The 17,614-nt window shown below is 43.6% G+C and overlaps 1 protein-coding gene across 1 annotated transcript; it reads right to left on the bottom strand.

The window, feature by feature from the left end:
- Positions 1 to 4,951: 4,951 nt before the first annotated feature.
- ruvbl2 (RuvB-like AAA ATPase 2) lies at positions 4,952 to 17,595 on the bottom strand. Its single transcript, XM_080853812.1, has 15 exons — positions 17,562 to 17,595; positions 16,952 to 17,006; positions 16,778 to 16,833; positions 16,549 to 16,690; positions 16,146 to 16,275; positions 14,521 to 14,587; positions 13,960 to 14,066; positions 13,626 to 13,719; positions 13,414 to 13,537; positions 13,222 to 13,316; positions 8,293 to 8,411; positions 7,130 to 7,249; positions 6,578 to 6,707; positions 5,548 to 5,662; positions 4,952 to 5,241 (listed from the first exon to the last, which is right to left on the bottom strand). The coding sequence occupies exons 1-15, from the start codon at positions 17,574 to 17,576 to the stop codon at positions 5,216 to 5,218; spliced, it is 1,395 nt and encodes a 464-aa protein (XP_080709938.1). The 5' UTR covers positions 17,577 to 17,595; the 3' UTR covers positions 4,952 to 5,215.
- Between the last annotated feature and the right edge of the window lie 19 nt (positions 17,596 to 17,614).

The following is a 17,614-nucleotide window of genomic DNA, read 5'->3' on the forward strand; positions in this document are numbered from 1 at the left end:
TCCCAGAATCCACCAGAGAGAATCACGCCACAGGATTTTACATGTCGTCCACTGTGTGAGCAGCCATGCATGTGGAGGTACCTTTGTCCCTGTCCTTGACTAGAGGTTAATATGACCACTGATGACATGCCAGCAAATAACATCCGTATTTTCTGTCTTCGTCTCACTCACCTTCTCTATCTCTCTCTCTCACTGCCATGGAATCCTATTTCCCCTGCCTCTTGTTTATGTAAAGCATTAACTATTTCGCAGCAGCGGTCTCGTCTGATCCAGGCAGCCTCAGTGGACGCATGCACAAGCTCAGGGCTAAAATGACTGGATTCTCCTCGTTTCACATTCTCTCCCTACTCTCTCTTTCATTCCCTCCCTCATTACTCTTGAGCGTTTTCAGCCACGGCCAGAGGCTACGACACACAAATGGCCCCATTATTCCTGTTTAAAGAGGTGGCCTTACATTTACAGTAATGGAGGGACAAGTATTTCGACAAGACTTGCACTGGCACACAAGCTAGCGCACACTTGCTAACCTGATGTGCACTCAGTTTGACATCAAGCACAAGGGAAGAGGGAGCAGTGTGTTATGACAGCTAGATTAGCTAATCTGCTGAGCCAAAGCAATACAACATTAAAAATGCAGAGTAGCGCATTGGGTCTGGAAGGAAAAGGGCAAAAGAACAGAGAGTGATTTAATATTGGTGTCTTTACAGTCAGGATTGATAGGAGGCACACAGTGCTTACCCACAAATGGGACTAGGCATAGAACTGTGGCAGGGTGGACAAAAGCAAATTAAAAAGAAAAAATTACTTTAAATAAAGAATAAATTGATTAAACAAACACAGTCGAAAACCGACCGTTAAAAATTAGCACAAATCTTCTAATGAGAGGTGCCTCCATACTGAATAAAGGTAGCGCCTGTGTCATCTCTGGCATTTCAACCTTTACGGGCAAATATGAGAGGTTGAGAGGAAAGAAAAGCTCAGCTCAGCTGTAGCTCAGAAAGCCCTCTGGAAGGTTGGGCGTTGTGGGGAGATTTGTTAGAGACTACGCAGCAGAAGCAGCAGCAATTGAGTCTCCCGGTCCAAAGTGGCTGCTAAGAAATCGACCGTGTCATTAGCCGACAAGCGGCAACAAAATAACAACAACAAAAGGGGGCTAAAACTGTAATGGGGGGACACACACTCATGAGCTCAAACTGTCTCCAGTGCCGATTGAATCTCCATCGCCCTGCGGCTCATGTCCCTGTAGAGAAGCAAGCCAGCTGAGGGGCAGCCCTCAGCAAGAGCCAGCAGAGAGCAATTACAGTAATGGCTGCTTAAAGTGAGGGGCTGTGTGTGTATGTGTGTGTGTAAGGGGGGACTGCTCTCTCAGCAGCTTTCTCCTGTGTGTGTGTCAGCACCACAGAACAGAAAGTGAGGTAAAACAGTTTAGTATGGCCAGAGGATATCTGGAGCAGCTGGCATCTAAAGCAACTCTGACTGAAAGTGTAATTGACAGGCAAGTTAGGGTCTTTATTGAAAATGTAAATGTATTTAATGCTTGTTTATGCAAAATGTAATGGAGTGAAATAGCCTCCATGTAAATTTGATATATACATTTTTCCCCCTTTAAATCCCAAGAATACGTAAGGCTACAGAGGGAAGCATCACTTTGTGATTTGTTAATATGGCCACCAGCGATGTGGGATGCCCCCTTGACCTCTATCTGAGGAAATAGATATCCTAAGATTGATGCCATGTTGTAAGATCTTCATGTCCTTCCGCTGTAAACCATAATGATTACATGACCTGATCCATCTGACATGATTGGCCTGTTTACCTCCATCATGTGGTGGAGCTCAGAAGCAATCATTTAGTGACTTTTAGAGACGGACACACGTGCACAGTGGGAGATGTTGCAGTGAAAGGGTGACCAATAATACATCCTGCTTTTAGATTTGCACACTTAGACTGTCATCACAACTCATAGTCTAACATACTTTTCTATATATACTTTTTGATATATGATATTTGCACCTACAGCACAAGTCTTTTGTTACATCATGGTATTTAATTGCATCAAATACAAAAATGGATATAACTGCTGTGTGTGTGTGTATAGATGTATGCGTGTGCGTGTATATATGTATGTGTATGCGGATAGATACACACACACATATATATCTGCTATAAGCTGCTCTGGGGTCCTCATCACAGCGTCAGAGACCGTGGAGAATCCATGAGAGGCTGTCATCTCAATCTACACAGGAAGAACAAAGCAGAATGGAGTGAGCCACCGGACTGAGGCGACCAGTATGAGTGAATCAATGAAGAGGAAGATGAAAGAAGAGAGGAAGAGTTCCCCTGCCGCGAGCCTCAGAAGACAGGGCTACTTGTCAGACTCTCTCTCCGGCCTCTGTGTAGTCCAGAAGCTCTCCCCCTCATCCCATGACAAGCTATGGCTGTGCCATTGAATACTGCATGTCAGAGAGGAGCAAACCTCTAGAAATAACACTGACTGTGTATTTTCCAAACAAGCATTTTACATCCTAGGTCTGTGTTTGTCTGCATATATAGATATATATATAATCTACCAAAATATGTTTCTTAACCACAGAGAGCTGAAAGAGACACATGCATACATTCACAGATTCACCGGCAGATGCAAATTCTGAGCTTTATCAAATGCGGGAAGGGTGTGGTGTTTGCTTTGCTCTTCTAAGAATAAAATCCCAATTGGGCAAAGGGGGTGAAAAAGAGTTAGCCACACGTACCCTGGTGCCGCTGCTGTACCCCAACACACACAGGAACACACACGGGCGAGCGTGCATCCTCCGTCCTGTTTGTGGCTGGAACACGGCTAAACATAGCAGGTCTAAGGTCGAGTCAGTGAGGGAAGGACTTGGCAGATATAAAGAGGACTATTTGCTCAAGAGGAACACTGCACACCTACCCACGTCTCTGTACACTGTACACACTTCATCATTCTAGACAGTGTTTCTTCTTTTTTTAAATCCCTCTTGCACATCTGAGCTGCTGATCAACACATGTTTGTTTGTGTGTATGTGTAAGGGGATGGTGTAAAGGAAAGCTGTAGATGAGCAGTGTTGTCAGCACAATCCTCCACAGATCGATCTCATAAAGCCTTTCTCCACGCTCTGGCACTGGTGCTGGTACCTCCACGCAACACGGATGGACACGCACTGCTGTGGAACAGATTGCTGGGTCCCTCAATGACCACTCAACCGCAACCACACAGACAAAAGCCCCACCAACATTCACCATTATATAATGCTGGTGTGGCCTCCCGTCATGACGACAGCTTGGGCTTCTTAATGTTCTCAGGGCTTGTCACTGGGCCACTGAAGTCTGCCCCAGCCCACGTGGCCCTGCTCTCCGTCAATACCCTTATCCCCTCCTCCTCTTCTCCCTCATCTCCCTCTCCACACTAGCAAGCATGTCTGCCCACTAAGCCCCCTGTGTATGGTCTGCACTGCGTAAGCAAGACCATGCCGCCCACTGTATACTGTGTGTGTGGGGGGGTAGGGTTGCAGGGGGGGTCTGGGAGTGAAGCCCACAGGCATTAATTAGGAGATGGGTGGGGTGGGGGGATTTTGTGGGATGCAGAGCAGCGTAATCCACTGACAACAAGTTTCCCCCACTAATGTAACATTAAGCATGTATCTCCATGTAGCAGGCTAATGGGAAGCTGTCATTTTTTAAGCCGGCTGCATGTTGGCACAGACTCTTGAGCGGCGCGCGAACACAAACACGAACACTCTGGGCTGATAAAACACAGCTTCTGATTTAGCAGCACGTCCAAAAAATATGTGGGTCTGACAAAAGTTTAGGGGTGTTGTTCATGTAAAAAGAATAGTTTTCAGTCTCCTACCAAACGGTCTGGGCTCTAGATGTTTTGAGGCCCAAGGGAGATAAGTGGCCTATCACTCAGTAGGTCTCTCCGGCCATTCCCATTCATTCCTGCACTGAGCCATTAGCTGTGGAACGTTAATGGCTGGTTTTGAGTTACACCCTTATCGTCCCGGGACACAGGAGAGGGAAGACTGACAAGCATGACACACACACACACACACACACACACACACACACACACACACACACACACACACACACACACACACACACACACACACACACACACACACACACATACATTTAACCTACAAAACTCAGTTCCTCTACCCCCTTACAACCCCATGTCCACGAATGGCCTGTCCACTTTGTGAAGGCTTCCTCATATGCCCTTACTCCCATTTTAATGGCAGCCTCTCTCTTTGTTTGGGCGGGTCATTTTTTAACACACTGGTTCCCTGTAAATGAGAGGCCATGCTCAGCCATGCACTCAGTCCGGCCGGCGGCGGAGGTCAGGTCTTTGTATTTCAGGTCCCCCGGAGCCTGTGTGTCTACATACCTACAACATAATGGTCGATAAAATGGCAGCGACATATGCAATGATCTTTAAGTACACTAAAGGGTCCCCATACTTTAATCCTTCAAACAGTTATCCAGTATTACAAAAATAGGAAAATTCAACAGGGTGTAAATTATATTTTGGCAATCAGTGTCTTGTTTTGAGGGTGTGGAACAGTAAGCTAACATATTTTGAGAATCGTATTGCCTATTAACTCCTTGGGTTGCATCCAAAACTACATTCTATTTCACATTAACTATGAGGCTTCGAGCAGGTTGACAAACATCTGCCAACTGCTGCCGACTCATAAATCAAAGCAGAGCCCATTAGTGGCCCAGCCTGTCCTAACTGGACAGAGAATGAGCATCACTGCAGCCACTTCTGGGCAATCTTGCTGATTAACACAGAACCAGCAGTGCCATCTAGTGGTAGGTATTGGTACTGAATGGAAGTGGACATGCAGCTTAGGCAAGACAATACGATTTTATTCTCATTTTCATGGCAGAAATAATTACCATAAACATTTTGAAAATGTCAGGGGGTGCAGACATCACAATACGATCCTTTGACGCTACAAAATTTCCTCTAATACAGAACCAACTAAGATCCCAATCCTTTCACACATGAGACCCGTTGGTGCTGAACGTCTTCTGTGGAACTTGGGAGTGGCACAAACTGAGAGGCATGCACTCCCATCAGAGTTTGTAAAAAAACAGCTTCATTTAAAACAAGAAACAAACAAACACAGGCTAAATTCCCATGGAAAAAGAGACAAAACAAAGGTGACAGACGGTCCGGTCAGGGTCACTACGAGGTGTCCATCTGAGGAGCTTCTGAAACACACAGATGAAAAGACTTGTGGTAAGTTCCTACCCTACATTCTCTTCCTCATTGGAAAAATGTTCATCAATAGCCATTTTCATAATTAAATTACTATGAATCATGATTTAATCATCATCATTAAATGTTTCATCGTACAACTTAATGAAAAGTTATTAAGTATGTATGAATGCAGCCCCTTACAACTGACTCTTTACTCCTCTGCCGTTGTTGGACGGCTTCGCTAGCAAACTGGCAGCCACAGCAGACTGCTGGATATAAATAGAAACGTCAGGTGTAAAAACGCTGGGCACACTCACGTGTTTCATTGAAGAGGAATGAGTCCTGGTACTCCTTCATGTACTGTGAGGAGCGTGCCTCATCCAGGAACAGGGAGTACACTCGCTTAATGTCCTCCACCTGCACCTCAGTGCCCTATGGACGGACAGGAGACTTCAGGTAAACAGGTGCTGGTCTGCAGCTTCCAGGTAGAACACCATTATGGTCATGAAAGTTGGCTGATTGGTTTGGGTTGTATTTAGACCTTACCCAAAATAGGATTACACATGGAGACATGGTTTAGCACTAAAAAAAATCTGCCTGCTGTTCACTTTTATACAACAGTTAGATCCGGTCAAACAATTTCCTCATTTCTTGACTGGACAAGAGGCCTTTCATGAGTGGGGATATCTAGGCACAAGCTCAGTCTGATTTCACCGCTAGCAGTCACACAGCATTTCGTATACTTTAAGCATTGACCTGTACATCACCACATTTATTCTTAAAATGCGAGAAAGAGCTGGCAGAATGACAGAATCAATATTTTTTTTAATGTTTCATTTGATTGAGACTAATCAAAAGGAGTAGGAGAACTGTAAAAATGAATAACGAACGTAAAGACAGGTGAACCTACGAATGACCGCGTAACGTAAAGACAGGTGAACGTACGAATGACCGCGTAACGTAAAGACAGGTGAATGTACAAATAAACATGCACAAAAAGTCTCCCTCATCATCCTTTGCTTGGCAACTCTTAACATAATGATGAAAAAAATCATTGGGGGTGCAGAGAATGAATAAACTAACTTGAAACTAATGAAATATCACAATTTGGTGTCTTCAAACTCAATAAGTTGGTAGTAGAACTGTTGTAAAGCAATATGACACTCGTGCTGGTCAATACCTGCAGGACTGGGCCTCCTGCCTTGTGCCTGAACCAAATAACAGCCTTGGAGATACCATCCCCACTCTCACCATATTGCTTGATCAACCCACAATTATTTTTCAGGTTACATGTAGATCGTTCTCTGCCGATTTGGTTGAGTTTTATTGCTGGGTGGTGGTTCTTACCTTGCGCTTAGTGCAGACCAGGCCGGCAGTGCTGATAAGCTGGATGGCGTACCGTAGGGACGTCTCCATTCCGATGCGTGTCAGGACGGTGTGGGCCTCCTCACTCAGCTCCACGTCTTCCTCCTCACACCTGCACGTGATACCACACACACACACACACACACACACACACACACACACACACACACACACACAGGTCCACTCACTGGATCACTGACTTACACCAATAACATAGACACTAACAGATCATCCCAAAGCACTACATTAAATCATTCTATTAATGATTAACTGAGCCTGAAAAGTTAAATTGAAGAGTGAAATGCGATGAAAAAAGATTAAGAAAAGCAGTAGAGCAACTACAGAGAGGAGAGAAACCTGCCGACGGCTGACAGCAGCACCAAACTGAGTAAGCACAGCATGAACGTGGGAACTTTACAGTCCAAATGCGGAAAATAATCTGGGTCATAAACGGTCAAGCCCTCTGGCTTTTACCCCATCCTAGTTAAGACCATGGTATCAAATGTTGTTCTTGTTCTCTGCTCTCTCTCTCACCTGATCTTGAGAATCTGCCGCGTCTCTTTCTCGGTGTAGGGGGTGGTGGCGATGATCAGCAGCCGGTCCAGCAGGTCAATGGGGATCCCATGAGGACTTTGGTAGTTGGTGCCACGAATACTGTGAGGATGCACACAATACAGAGATGAAGTTCATCCTTTTGTGATCCCAATAAATCCAAATTTAAATATTTGAAAATGATATTCAATATGATTTTTTTTTACACTGGTGCACACATTAGTCAAGTGCACACTACCAGCAATAGAAGGAGACAAAAGGGGATGACATTTCTTAAATTTCACGCTCAAACTCGCCCAAGACTGCATCTCCCGAAAGCATCGTTGAGCAACCACCATGGTAACCGTGGAGACAGTGTTCAAAAAGGTCTACCCAGCATCCAGCTATGGGAGTTGTTCAGACACTTTTGGGAAAGGTACCCCAGATTGGTGAATGCTGTGTGAGGGGCTAAGCGGTGTTGTGTGAGGGGGTGATTTGTGCTGTGTGAGCTGTGCTGTGTGAGGGGGTGAGCTGTGCTGTGTGAGCTGTGCTGTGTGAGGGGGTGAGCTGTGCTGTGTGAGGGGGTGAGCTGTGCTGTGTGAGCTGTGCTGTGTGAGGGGGTGAGCTGTGCTGTGTGAGCTGTGCTGTGTGAGCTGTGCTGTGTGAGGGGGTGAGCTGTGCTGTGTGAGCTGTGCTATGTGAGGGGGTGAGCTGTGCTGTGTGAGGGGGTGAGCTGTGCTGTGTGAGCTGTGCTATATGAGGGGGTGAGCTGTGCTGTGTGAGGGGGTGAGCTGTGCGGGGTGAGCTGTGCTGTGTGAGCTGTGCTGTGTGAGGGGGTGAGCTGTGCTGTGTGAGGGGGTGAGCTGTACTGTGTGAGCTGTGCTGTGTGAGGGGGTGAGCTGTGCTGTGTGAGGGGGTGAGCTGTGCTGTGTGAGGGGGTGAGCTGTGCGGGGTGAGCTGTGCTGTGTGAGGGGGAGAGCTGTGCTGTGTGAGCTGTGCTGTGTGAGGGGGTGAGCTGTGCTGTGTGAGCTGTGCTGTGTGAGGGGGTGAGCTGTGCTGTGTGAGGGGGTGAGCTGTGCTGTGTGAGGGGGTGAGCTGTGCGGGGTGATGGGGAGAGCTGTGCTGTGTGAGCTGTGTCGTGTGAGCTGTGCTGTGCTGTGCTGTACCGTGTGATGCCTCTGTTGGTGGCCATGATAAGAACGGGGGAGAGGTCACTCTCCAGGGCGCGGTTCAGGAACGAGAAGCACTCCATGTCAAGCATGTGGACCTCATCTATGAAGAGCACCTGCAACCATAGCGTTAAGAAAATGCTTAATTCAGTTGCAACCTCTTTGTTACTGGGGAGGTGCTGAAAGATGAATGTTGTCATACAACCCAAAAACATGACAAAAACACGACAGGGCCTAAAAGGCAGCTCTATTGCAATAAAGCTGAATACAGGTGTTTACACGACTTTTATATGTCTACATCGACTTGGTTTGTTGTTTATATACTAATCGAACACTGTCAGGGCAAACAGAATATTGTAGGTCTTAACTCGAGCTCTCGACCGTATTGTTGCCAACACTTTAACAGAACATCCAATGAGAACAAATAGTAGCTAGCTAGCTGCTAATAAGTTAAAAAAGAACTCGAAACAAGTGCCTAGTAGCCTCTGATATTGTAGGGATCGTGATTTAACTGGCTGATATAAATGAATCAGATAAAATAAATGAATCAGAGCATGAATGACAGCCGCAACATCTATCATTATTTTTATGAGTTCACAAGCAATTCTGCTATGGAAATGGAAATGAGCCCTAGTGACTAGTGACTATGTTTATGGCAGAGATAGTGACACACACACACACACTCTGAATTCTATCTCTGCATTTTACCCATCCAGGGTAGTGATACACACAGTGAAGCACACAGTGAAGTAAACTAACCCGGAGCAGTGAGCTGCCTTTGGAGGCGTCCGGGGAGCAGTGATTGGAGTTACCGTAATTTCCGGACTATTGTGCGCCCATGAATATAAGCCGCATCCACTGAATTTAGTAAAAAATACTTATTTTGAACACAAATAAGCCGCACATGTCTATAAGCCGCAGGTGCCTACCGGTACATTGAAAACAAATGACCTTTACACAGGCTTTTACGAAACACGGCCTGTAACAAGAACAGTTAGTAGGCAGGCCAATATTATACAAATATATAGCTTATTATAAAACAATTGGGTTCTATCGCGTAATTTAGCTGTTTCTGATTGGACGAGAGACGTTCCATGCTATAGGTTATTCGTCAACATACCAACAGTTACGGGACTTTTCACAGCTAATAATAAATCACTCTGCCATGAAAAATTCGCGTTGATGATAACCGTTAATTCAAAATACTTAGAATTCCAAACCAAGACATTGACAATGGAACTATTTTTTTTGTTGGGGAGAAACAATGGCGAAATAAATAATTTTTAATCAATAACTTTGTGTTGAAATGTTAATTTGTTGACGGTAGAATTGTTTTATAAAAGCAATATAGCACGAGTGGGAGTGGGGTACCTACTAGAGATGCGCGGTTGGCGGTTGCACCCGCGGACTCCGCGGATCGGGCGGGTGACGTGACAAAAAATAATATTTTAATTAAATTCGGGCGGGTGGCGGTTTACCCAACGCAATTCAGAATATCTACACATTGTTAAATGTCGTTACCTACATCCAAGCACATTTTTAAATAATCAAATTTTCATCAGGCAGTAAATTGGCCTAGTTCCGTGTATGCATACAAAGCAAACAAAGGAAGCAAAAAAGTTCAAATTAAGTGACGATCCCTATCATGTTGCGTCTCTTTGCAACGCCGCAAACCTGCAAAGTATGAGTCAGTTGTCAGTATTGGAAGAAGCCTTAACGTGTTGTAGATGAAACTGCCTGGGTTATTTTGTTTCGTTAGGCTATTAGTTATATTTTAAAACAGCCAGTCATTGTAGCCTACCACTCGTGGAATGAGGAATTTCAAAGAGATGATGGAGTGATTTGACTCAGAAGTGACATTGGGCATTGGCAGCGCGAGATGTTCAGAACAAGTTACACTTCTAGCTCAGTAACATCACCAGCTAAGAAAGAAGGTAAGAAAAATAGTCGGAAAACTTTTATTTGCAAGGCAAGCAGGCAAGTGTTGGGGTTGTTACAGTATAAAGCCTACAATGCGGTGAAATTTCGGAATTGGCTAACAGACTCGGCGTTTCCTTCTAAACTAAAAACAAGGCTATATTACCATATTAAAATGGTGTACCAAATTGCGTTTTATTACAATGATAAAAAAAATTGTAGGCCTACTAGCCTATGGTAAGGTCAGGTTTGCCGATGTGCTTGGCTATTTTAAAGTTTCTCCCTGTGCATCGATCGGAGACAGACGTCACTTCACTGATAATATTCTGGGGATAGGCTACAACATAGCCAATAGGCTTTCATACTAGGGGCTTTATGCTTTAAATATCTTTGCGGCATTGGATCAGTCTCCTTTCAAGAACAGGCAAGAACTTTCTAGCCTCGCCTATACCTAAAAACAACAGGCGGATGGCGGGCGGGTGCGGTTTTGAAAATTGGTCAAAAAAATTGGTGCGGATGGGTAGCGGACGGATCATGCGTTTTGTGATGCGGTTGCGGATGAAATAATAGCCCATCCGCGCATCTCTAGTACCTACCCCACTCCCACTCGTGCTATATTGCTTAATTAAGGACAGTCCCTTCTTCATTCACACCAATTTTCATGGCTCTCAATAGACCACTCTAGCGCCACCAACGGGTCAAAGTTGGACTTTTGTAACACACGCAACTTTTGAACCGTATGACCGATTTTCAAAAATGAGGTACCATTGGATTCCCTGGATCAAGACGAATTAAATCCACCCCATGGTGTCAATTTCCGGTTATATAGATTTTCCGCTATTTCCGGTTTTATCAAAAACCTTTGAAAGCCTACTCCTCCTACAATTTTTTTCAAATCTTTTTCAAAATCACCAGAGATGATCTTCAGACTTAGCATCACAAAAGTTATCGAACAGAATTTTGATCCTCACAACCGTTTGTCCGGTACAGCCACTCAAATTCAGCAGAAAAGCCACCAAACAGGAAGTGAAGTCATATGTCTGCAAATATTTGAGTGAAATTGATGCCACAGGGTGTGTTTAATTGGTCTTGAGCCAGGGAATCCAATGGTACCTCATTTTTGAAAATCAGTCACACGGTTCAAAAGTTAGTTGTGTTAACACAAGTCCAGCTTTGACCCGTTGGTGGTGCTAGAGTGGTCTAATGAGAGACATTAAACTTGGTGTGAATAAAGAAGAGACTGTCCTTAATGAGTGTGCCAAATTTCACAGCCTTCTAGCACAGTACTGCATTTGAAATGTTATATCCCATTGGTAGGTCTGCAGCATGAATCTATTGAGAGACATGACACTTGGTGTGAATAAAGAAGGGACTGTCCTTAATGAGTGTGCCAAATTTCACAGCCTTCTAGCACAGTATTGCATTTGAAATGTAATATCCCATTGGTAAGTCTGCAACATGAATTTTTCTATACAGTGACAAATTGTCACAAAAGTACATTTTTCCCTGGTTAGCAATGTTTGGAGGAGGAAACCGCCATTGCTGCTTGCAGCTATATTTCATATTATCATTCTTAATAACACTTGTGATGAATATATTACACATATATATTAGTGCTAGCCTGGATGCCACCCCGAATTTAACCCCGCCCACAAAATTTGAGGTTGGGAAGTTCGGTCTGCCTCTGCTCCGTTGGGGAGAAATGATCAGAAGGCAGGATTCTGCCGGACCAATCAAATTGTCAGGGCGGGCTTTATACGATGATGGACAGATGATCAACCGTAACGTTATCAACTACATCACCAATGCTTGGGTTGAGTTCGTATTCAACAAACATGGCTTCCGCTGGAGAGCTAACATTTGGGGATTCAAGTCTGTTTTAGTGAACATTGACAGCGCATTCATTTTGAAAGAGGAACAGAGACACACTATCAAGGTATTTGTCGATCGAAAAGATGTTTTTGCCGTCCTTCCTACGGGATCCAGTAAAAGTTTAATGTATAGGCTGGCCCCGACGGTCATACTACGTTGCTCTGACTGGTTCTAGGTATATCCAATTGAGCAAAGAGGTATTTCGTTTAAAACACGCCCCAAAATCACAGCCCAATGGAGCAGTATCAGACTCATATTCTGACTAGAATTATGAGTATGACATCGTCAGGCTATATTAGCGCTGCACTGCAACTGAACTTGCTACTTGACAGCCTTGACAGCCAAACATGAATTTTCTTAAAAACAACCAGGCGAAATACCGCCCGACGATAAAACGCTCAGGTGGAAACATACAGTAACACGAGTAGCCTATTTTAGCGACAAGCGATTTTCCCCATCACAGAGTTTTGACGATGTGTAGTACAATGATCATTATGCAGTGTGGTTAACGCAACTAAACCGCATATTTCAATCGGCAAGTGAGGCATTTAGTCTTCCATCAGTACGGTTAGTGTTTCTTGTTGCAGAAGGCCCTTTAAAAGATACGTTAACCGAAAGGCATACAGGATGGCCCTATTGCATGTATTCTCGTTTATTAAGACGTTGATCTAGCTTTCAATGTGGCTGCAAAAATGTAGCCCAGTTCATTGTCAAAATTAAACTCTAGAAAGAAAACACTATACGTGTATAATCAATGCTATGATGTCACCATGTAGTTTTCATTAATATCTTGATGGAGGCTAATACTAATATGAATGCCATTTGTTAAGTGTTCGTGACAACCCTAAAACTGACAAGTGGTCATCACACCAACCTTAAGGAAGCTGCCTGTGCACGATGCGAATCCATGTTGATGTTGTTAGTAAACAAAGAAGGCGGAAGTGGGAGTTGGAGTGGGAGCACATCTCCGTCGTCTTTGCGCATGCCCAAGGCAAGGTAAGCGGCTTAAATTTCGGTCCATGTAACAGCTTAACAACAAGGGCCGCTTCCCTTCCCTAACGATTCCGTCAGAGCGGCTTACAAAAAAAGACACATGTAAATGCAGCTAATGACTCCCATGCAGACAGACCGACTCACCCCGGGGTTGATCTCGGCCTTCCCCTCCTCCCTCCACTCGGACACTTTGGCATTGATCTGCTCCCGCACCTCAGTCTTGATCTCACCGGTGTCACCTATGGCACAGAAGAGGATGGAGAAATCAGACTGGACAGGACCCCCACTGGCTGGTCCACAGCTTACCACCCAGGCAGACAGGCGGAGGAGACTCACCGGAGAAGAGGGCGAGGAACCCTTGCGTGCGGCTGTTGATGACGTCGATCTCGTGCAGGGACACAGTGTGGACCACCTCCTTTCGCTTCTGCAGCTCCCCCTCTGGGCATTGGACAAACTGCGTCTGAAAAAGGAGACCACAAATAAATGAAGGTTGGACGATTTCACACATACACAAACAAAAACATCATGACAGAGGGCATTCAGGTTACCTGAGAACCCATTGCATCATAATCTCTCGCCCTGGTGAAAGACCGTCCCAGTTTACTGATTTTCCCAGTGGCTTTGTCAATGGTGATGACATCCCTGCAGTTAGACAAAAGGGAAGAGTGAGTTTAAAACGTGATATTATGAATATAAGCGAACAAGTTTTATGATAAATCCAAAATATAATACACATAATAAACAGGAGCATGTCAGGTAAAATCTTCAGTGACACTTTACAGATCCAAATGTTTGGTGATGTTCAAGCAAAACTATTCCCCTTGAAGAATGTGGCTGTAGAAGTTCAATTTGTCAACAACAAAAGTCCGGTCGACAACTCACCCAGCCTGGACACGTTCCTTAGTGAGGCTCTCGATCATTTTGCTTCCAAGGTCGTATATGGTCTCCATCTCTGTGGTCTTGAGGGTCAGCTTGCCCGCCTTGGCCCCCTTTGAAAGAAAGTAGGATTCAGACAGTTTAAATAAATCAGAGAAAAGACGTTTCTGAACCGTCCTCTCCTATTGCATCCTCCTTTTCTGGATGAGCACCTTTACCGCCTCCGAACCCATTATTCAAGCCCATTCATCATTTGACCTACATACACAACAGCCAAAATGTTCCTTTTATCCTTGACGAAACTTATTTCCCTTTGATAAATATCTTTAATAACTTTCACTGCTTCAGAGAGTGACTGCTAATACACAGCAGCAGATAAGAAACATTCTCCTCCTAAAAACTCTCTCAACCCTGCTTTCACAGATGTTTATTGGCCTACTTTCAGCCTCGCTGTCCATTACAAAAGAATTTATAGACATTAATATCATTTCAGACCCTCTTGGTTGAGTCAGTTGAACTTATAATACCTTAGAGCCCAACCATTGCTCCAACTTGAGGTAAACTTACTGTTCCTGTGGCTGGTCTGTCAATCTGGATCTCTACCACTTCTCCTTCAATGATTTCAGTCTCCTCCCTGCAATGTCAAACACAGATACACTCAGAAGACATTCAACATTTGTGTTGGGCACCTTTTCCCACCGTGGACTAGACTACAGTCTAGAGCTGTGTTCCTATTTTTACTGTACAAGTGATAAGGCCATTCTTACACATTACCACTCCACATACAGTTGCACTCACAAGGATCTGAAATAATTTGCCCATAAGGAATAGGCTAAGATTCTAATAGAGAAGTGTTAGCATTTACTGGATACTCAAAATAATTGTAATTTTTAATTTTCTCAAAGCCATCTCACTAAACAGGGAAGACTCATTTTCAATCCTGTATGAGATTTCTGAACTACGAGGCATTCCAAAATGAGTATTTTTTAAGTTACTGTATGTTTAGGTATGCTTTGAATCATTTTCCTGTTGTAGGCTTCTGATTTCAGACAGACTTCATGATAATACACACGGAATTTGCTAATATTTAGTGGCCTCCATTCTTCCCTCCCTTCATACAAGATTTCTTGTGCACTGGCTGCTAGTAAACCCCCAAACAGAATAGACCACTCGCATGCTTAACAGCGGTCAAGGGGTTCTTTGCATCAAATCTGCTCTCTTTTCTCCAAACATCCCTTGTTGTTGGCCAAACAACGCAATTTAGCTTCCTCTGTTCACAGCACTTATTTCTAAAATGTCTCTTTGGTATCTAGATTTGGCTTTGCACAGGTTTCACCCAGAACTACTTCAGACACTGAGGCTCTGGTTTACTAAGTCAATTCAGGAGTAGGCTGGTAGTTTGCCCATTCTACAGTATTGTGACCCACTCACGCAATTGAATACATCGCAATGGTTTGTATTAAATATCGCTTGGAAATATTTACCTACCTTGGAAATTACTGTCAAGTTTGATCAGGACATTTTGACCGGGCAAATTAAATATACAGAGTTTGAAACACATACAACATGTTTGATACATTGTAGGGTACAGGTTTCATTGAATTGATTGAATAGCCAATTTTGAATGAATTTGCACTTCCCCACGTCTTCACTAGCTAGCAGACAGTGCATCTACTCTGACCATGCCAGCCACAAACTAAATTTGAGTGTTGATTACTATCCTGATATGCGTGACATTATTGTGAGAGGCATTCATAACTTATGTTAATAAATAGATGCTACCAATAATGATTCAGACAATTCTACTTGTCATGTCTTAGCATTTTTTTTATGACTTTTGAATTAAACTTTCTTAATACCAAATAAGGTCTTATTTTAAGAGTAATAACTTAAAGGCCTTTCTTAAAGGACTTTAAGGATCTGCGGGAAACCTGATTGTGCAAATGCTGAGGCCACAAGAATGATGACAATTTGTTAGAAACTCTAGTGCTTGTGGGTGCAGTATGAATTTTTTGTGGTAGGTCTTGAAACAAAGAAACACAATTCATAGAATGGACTAGAATCCTGATAAACCCTGTTGAAATAACATCATTGTAGGTCTAGAAACAGTTTAATTAATATTTTCATATCACTGTGATGGAATAGTTTAAGACAATCTTTCTCCAGGGAACAGGGCGATGTGGCCTACTTACTTGATCCGGACTCCGATGGCTTTGCGGAAAGCCTGAGTGAGAGCCTCAGTCTTGCTCATCTCCAGGGAAAATATCTCACTCCCAGCCAGAGAAGTGAAGGGGGTATCTTGACCAAGAGACTGGGCAACACCTTCACAATGGGAGCAAATTCACTCAGTGAAACAAGGTAAGCTAAAGCAGACGACTCATTTACATAAAACAACGATAAAAACATTTAATTAGAAAAATATTTTTATGACTATATAGCATGGAATTTAAGATATACTGCAATACTGAGTGTAGATTGGCTGAGACTGAATAAAGGCGGGAAATATATGTTTTCATTGTCAAACCCAATTGTTGGAAATTGGAAAATCATAACAACTTCACAGAATCTAAAGCTTCAGATACAGCGATGTCTTACCCATGGCAATGGCAGTCTTTCCTGTGCCAGGCTGTCCTGCAATGAGAACAGCACGCCCTGCAATATGTCCATCTCTAATCATCTCCAGAATCAGCCCAGCGGCTCTTCTCCCTGCCAACTGGCCGACCATTCCCTGAGACACCTGCAAAAGGAAAAGGCAAATTTGTGTTCAGAATTACCATAGCTAGTGAATCAAATGAATAGAGATGCGGCTTAGATGGACTCTGACCTGTCTTGGCTCCAATGCATCATCCAATCCAAGACCACGGATGTGTGAGTGTGCTCCTGATGAAAGGCAGACAAAAAAAAGTCTCATCACTTTACTTTGGAAGACGACTGGTAGACATGAAACGTTCAAATAAGGATATTTAACATCACATTTTGTTATTTTACCATTCCTTACCAATTCTCTCTATTCGTGTTATGTCACGTATCTCTGGGACTTTCGTGGCTGCCATCTGAAAGACACAAAATAACATTTAACCACCTTTAACTAAAAGTAAATGTTGGCGTGCTTCTAAAAGAGTATGTCCACGAATGGACTGAGACGAAAGCTTGTTGTAATGTAGAATTCGGTGATAATAATAGTACAGAAACAATAAATAAATAAATGTTTAACAGTTACCGGGAGGGATGGGCACCTATGTTATGGATGTTAGCTAGTTTGATAGCTACCTAAGGTTCTCTGGGAGTTTAATCTTGGTAACTATCTATAGAAATCTCCCTGGCGGTTTAATAGTTAAATCAGATACAGTTAATTTAACAAAAGTACCTATACAACATGAAAACATTAGCAGTAAAAGAGTAGTAGGCTACATCGAGTGAGCCAATCAGGCTATGATAGCTAGCTAACTATAGCAAGTTAGCTTGCTCTACAGACTCGTGTTGAAGTTTAAAGGTTCTGTTCAGATTTAAATTACATTTATAACAATGTATTACGCGACACTGAAAAGCACACAATCTGTAGAATGACACTACCATAACAATAGTAATCGTTAGGTACGGAATTTCACCTGTGCAGTCGTCATTTTCAGTCAAATGCGGCGGCTGTTTCAATAAGTGCGCA

The sequence above is a fragment of the Sprattus sprattus genome (genome assembly GCF_963457725.1).
Source record: "Sprattus sprattus genome assembly, chromosome: 1".
NCBI lineage: Eukaryota > Metazoa > Chordata > Actinopteri > Clupeiformes > Clupeidae > Sprattus > Sprattus sprattus.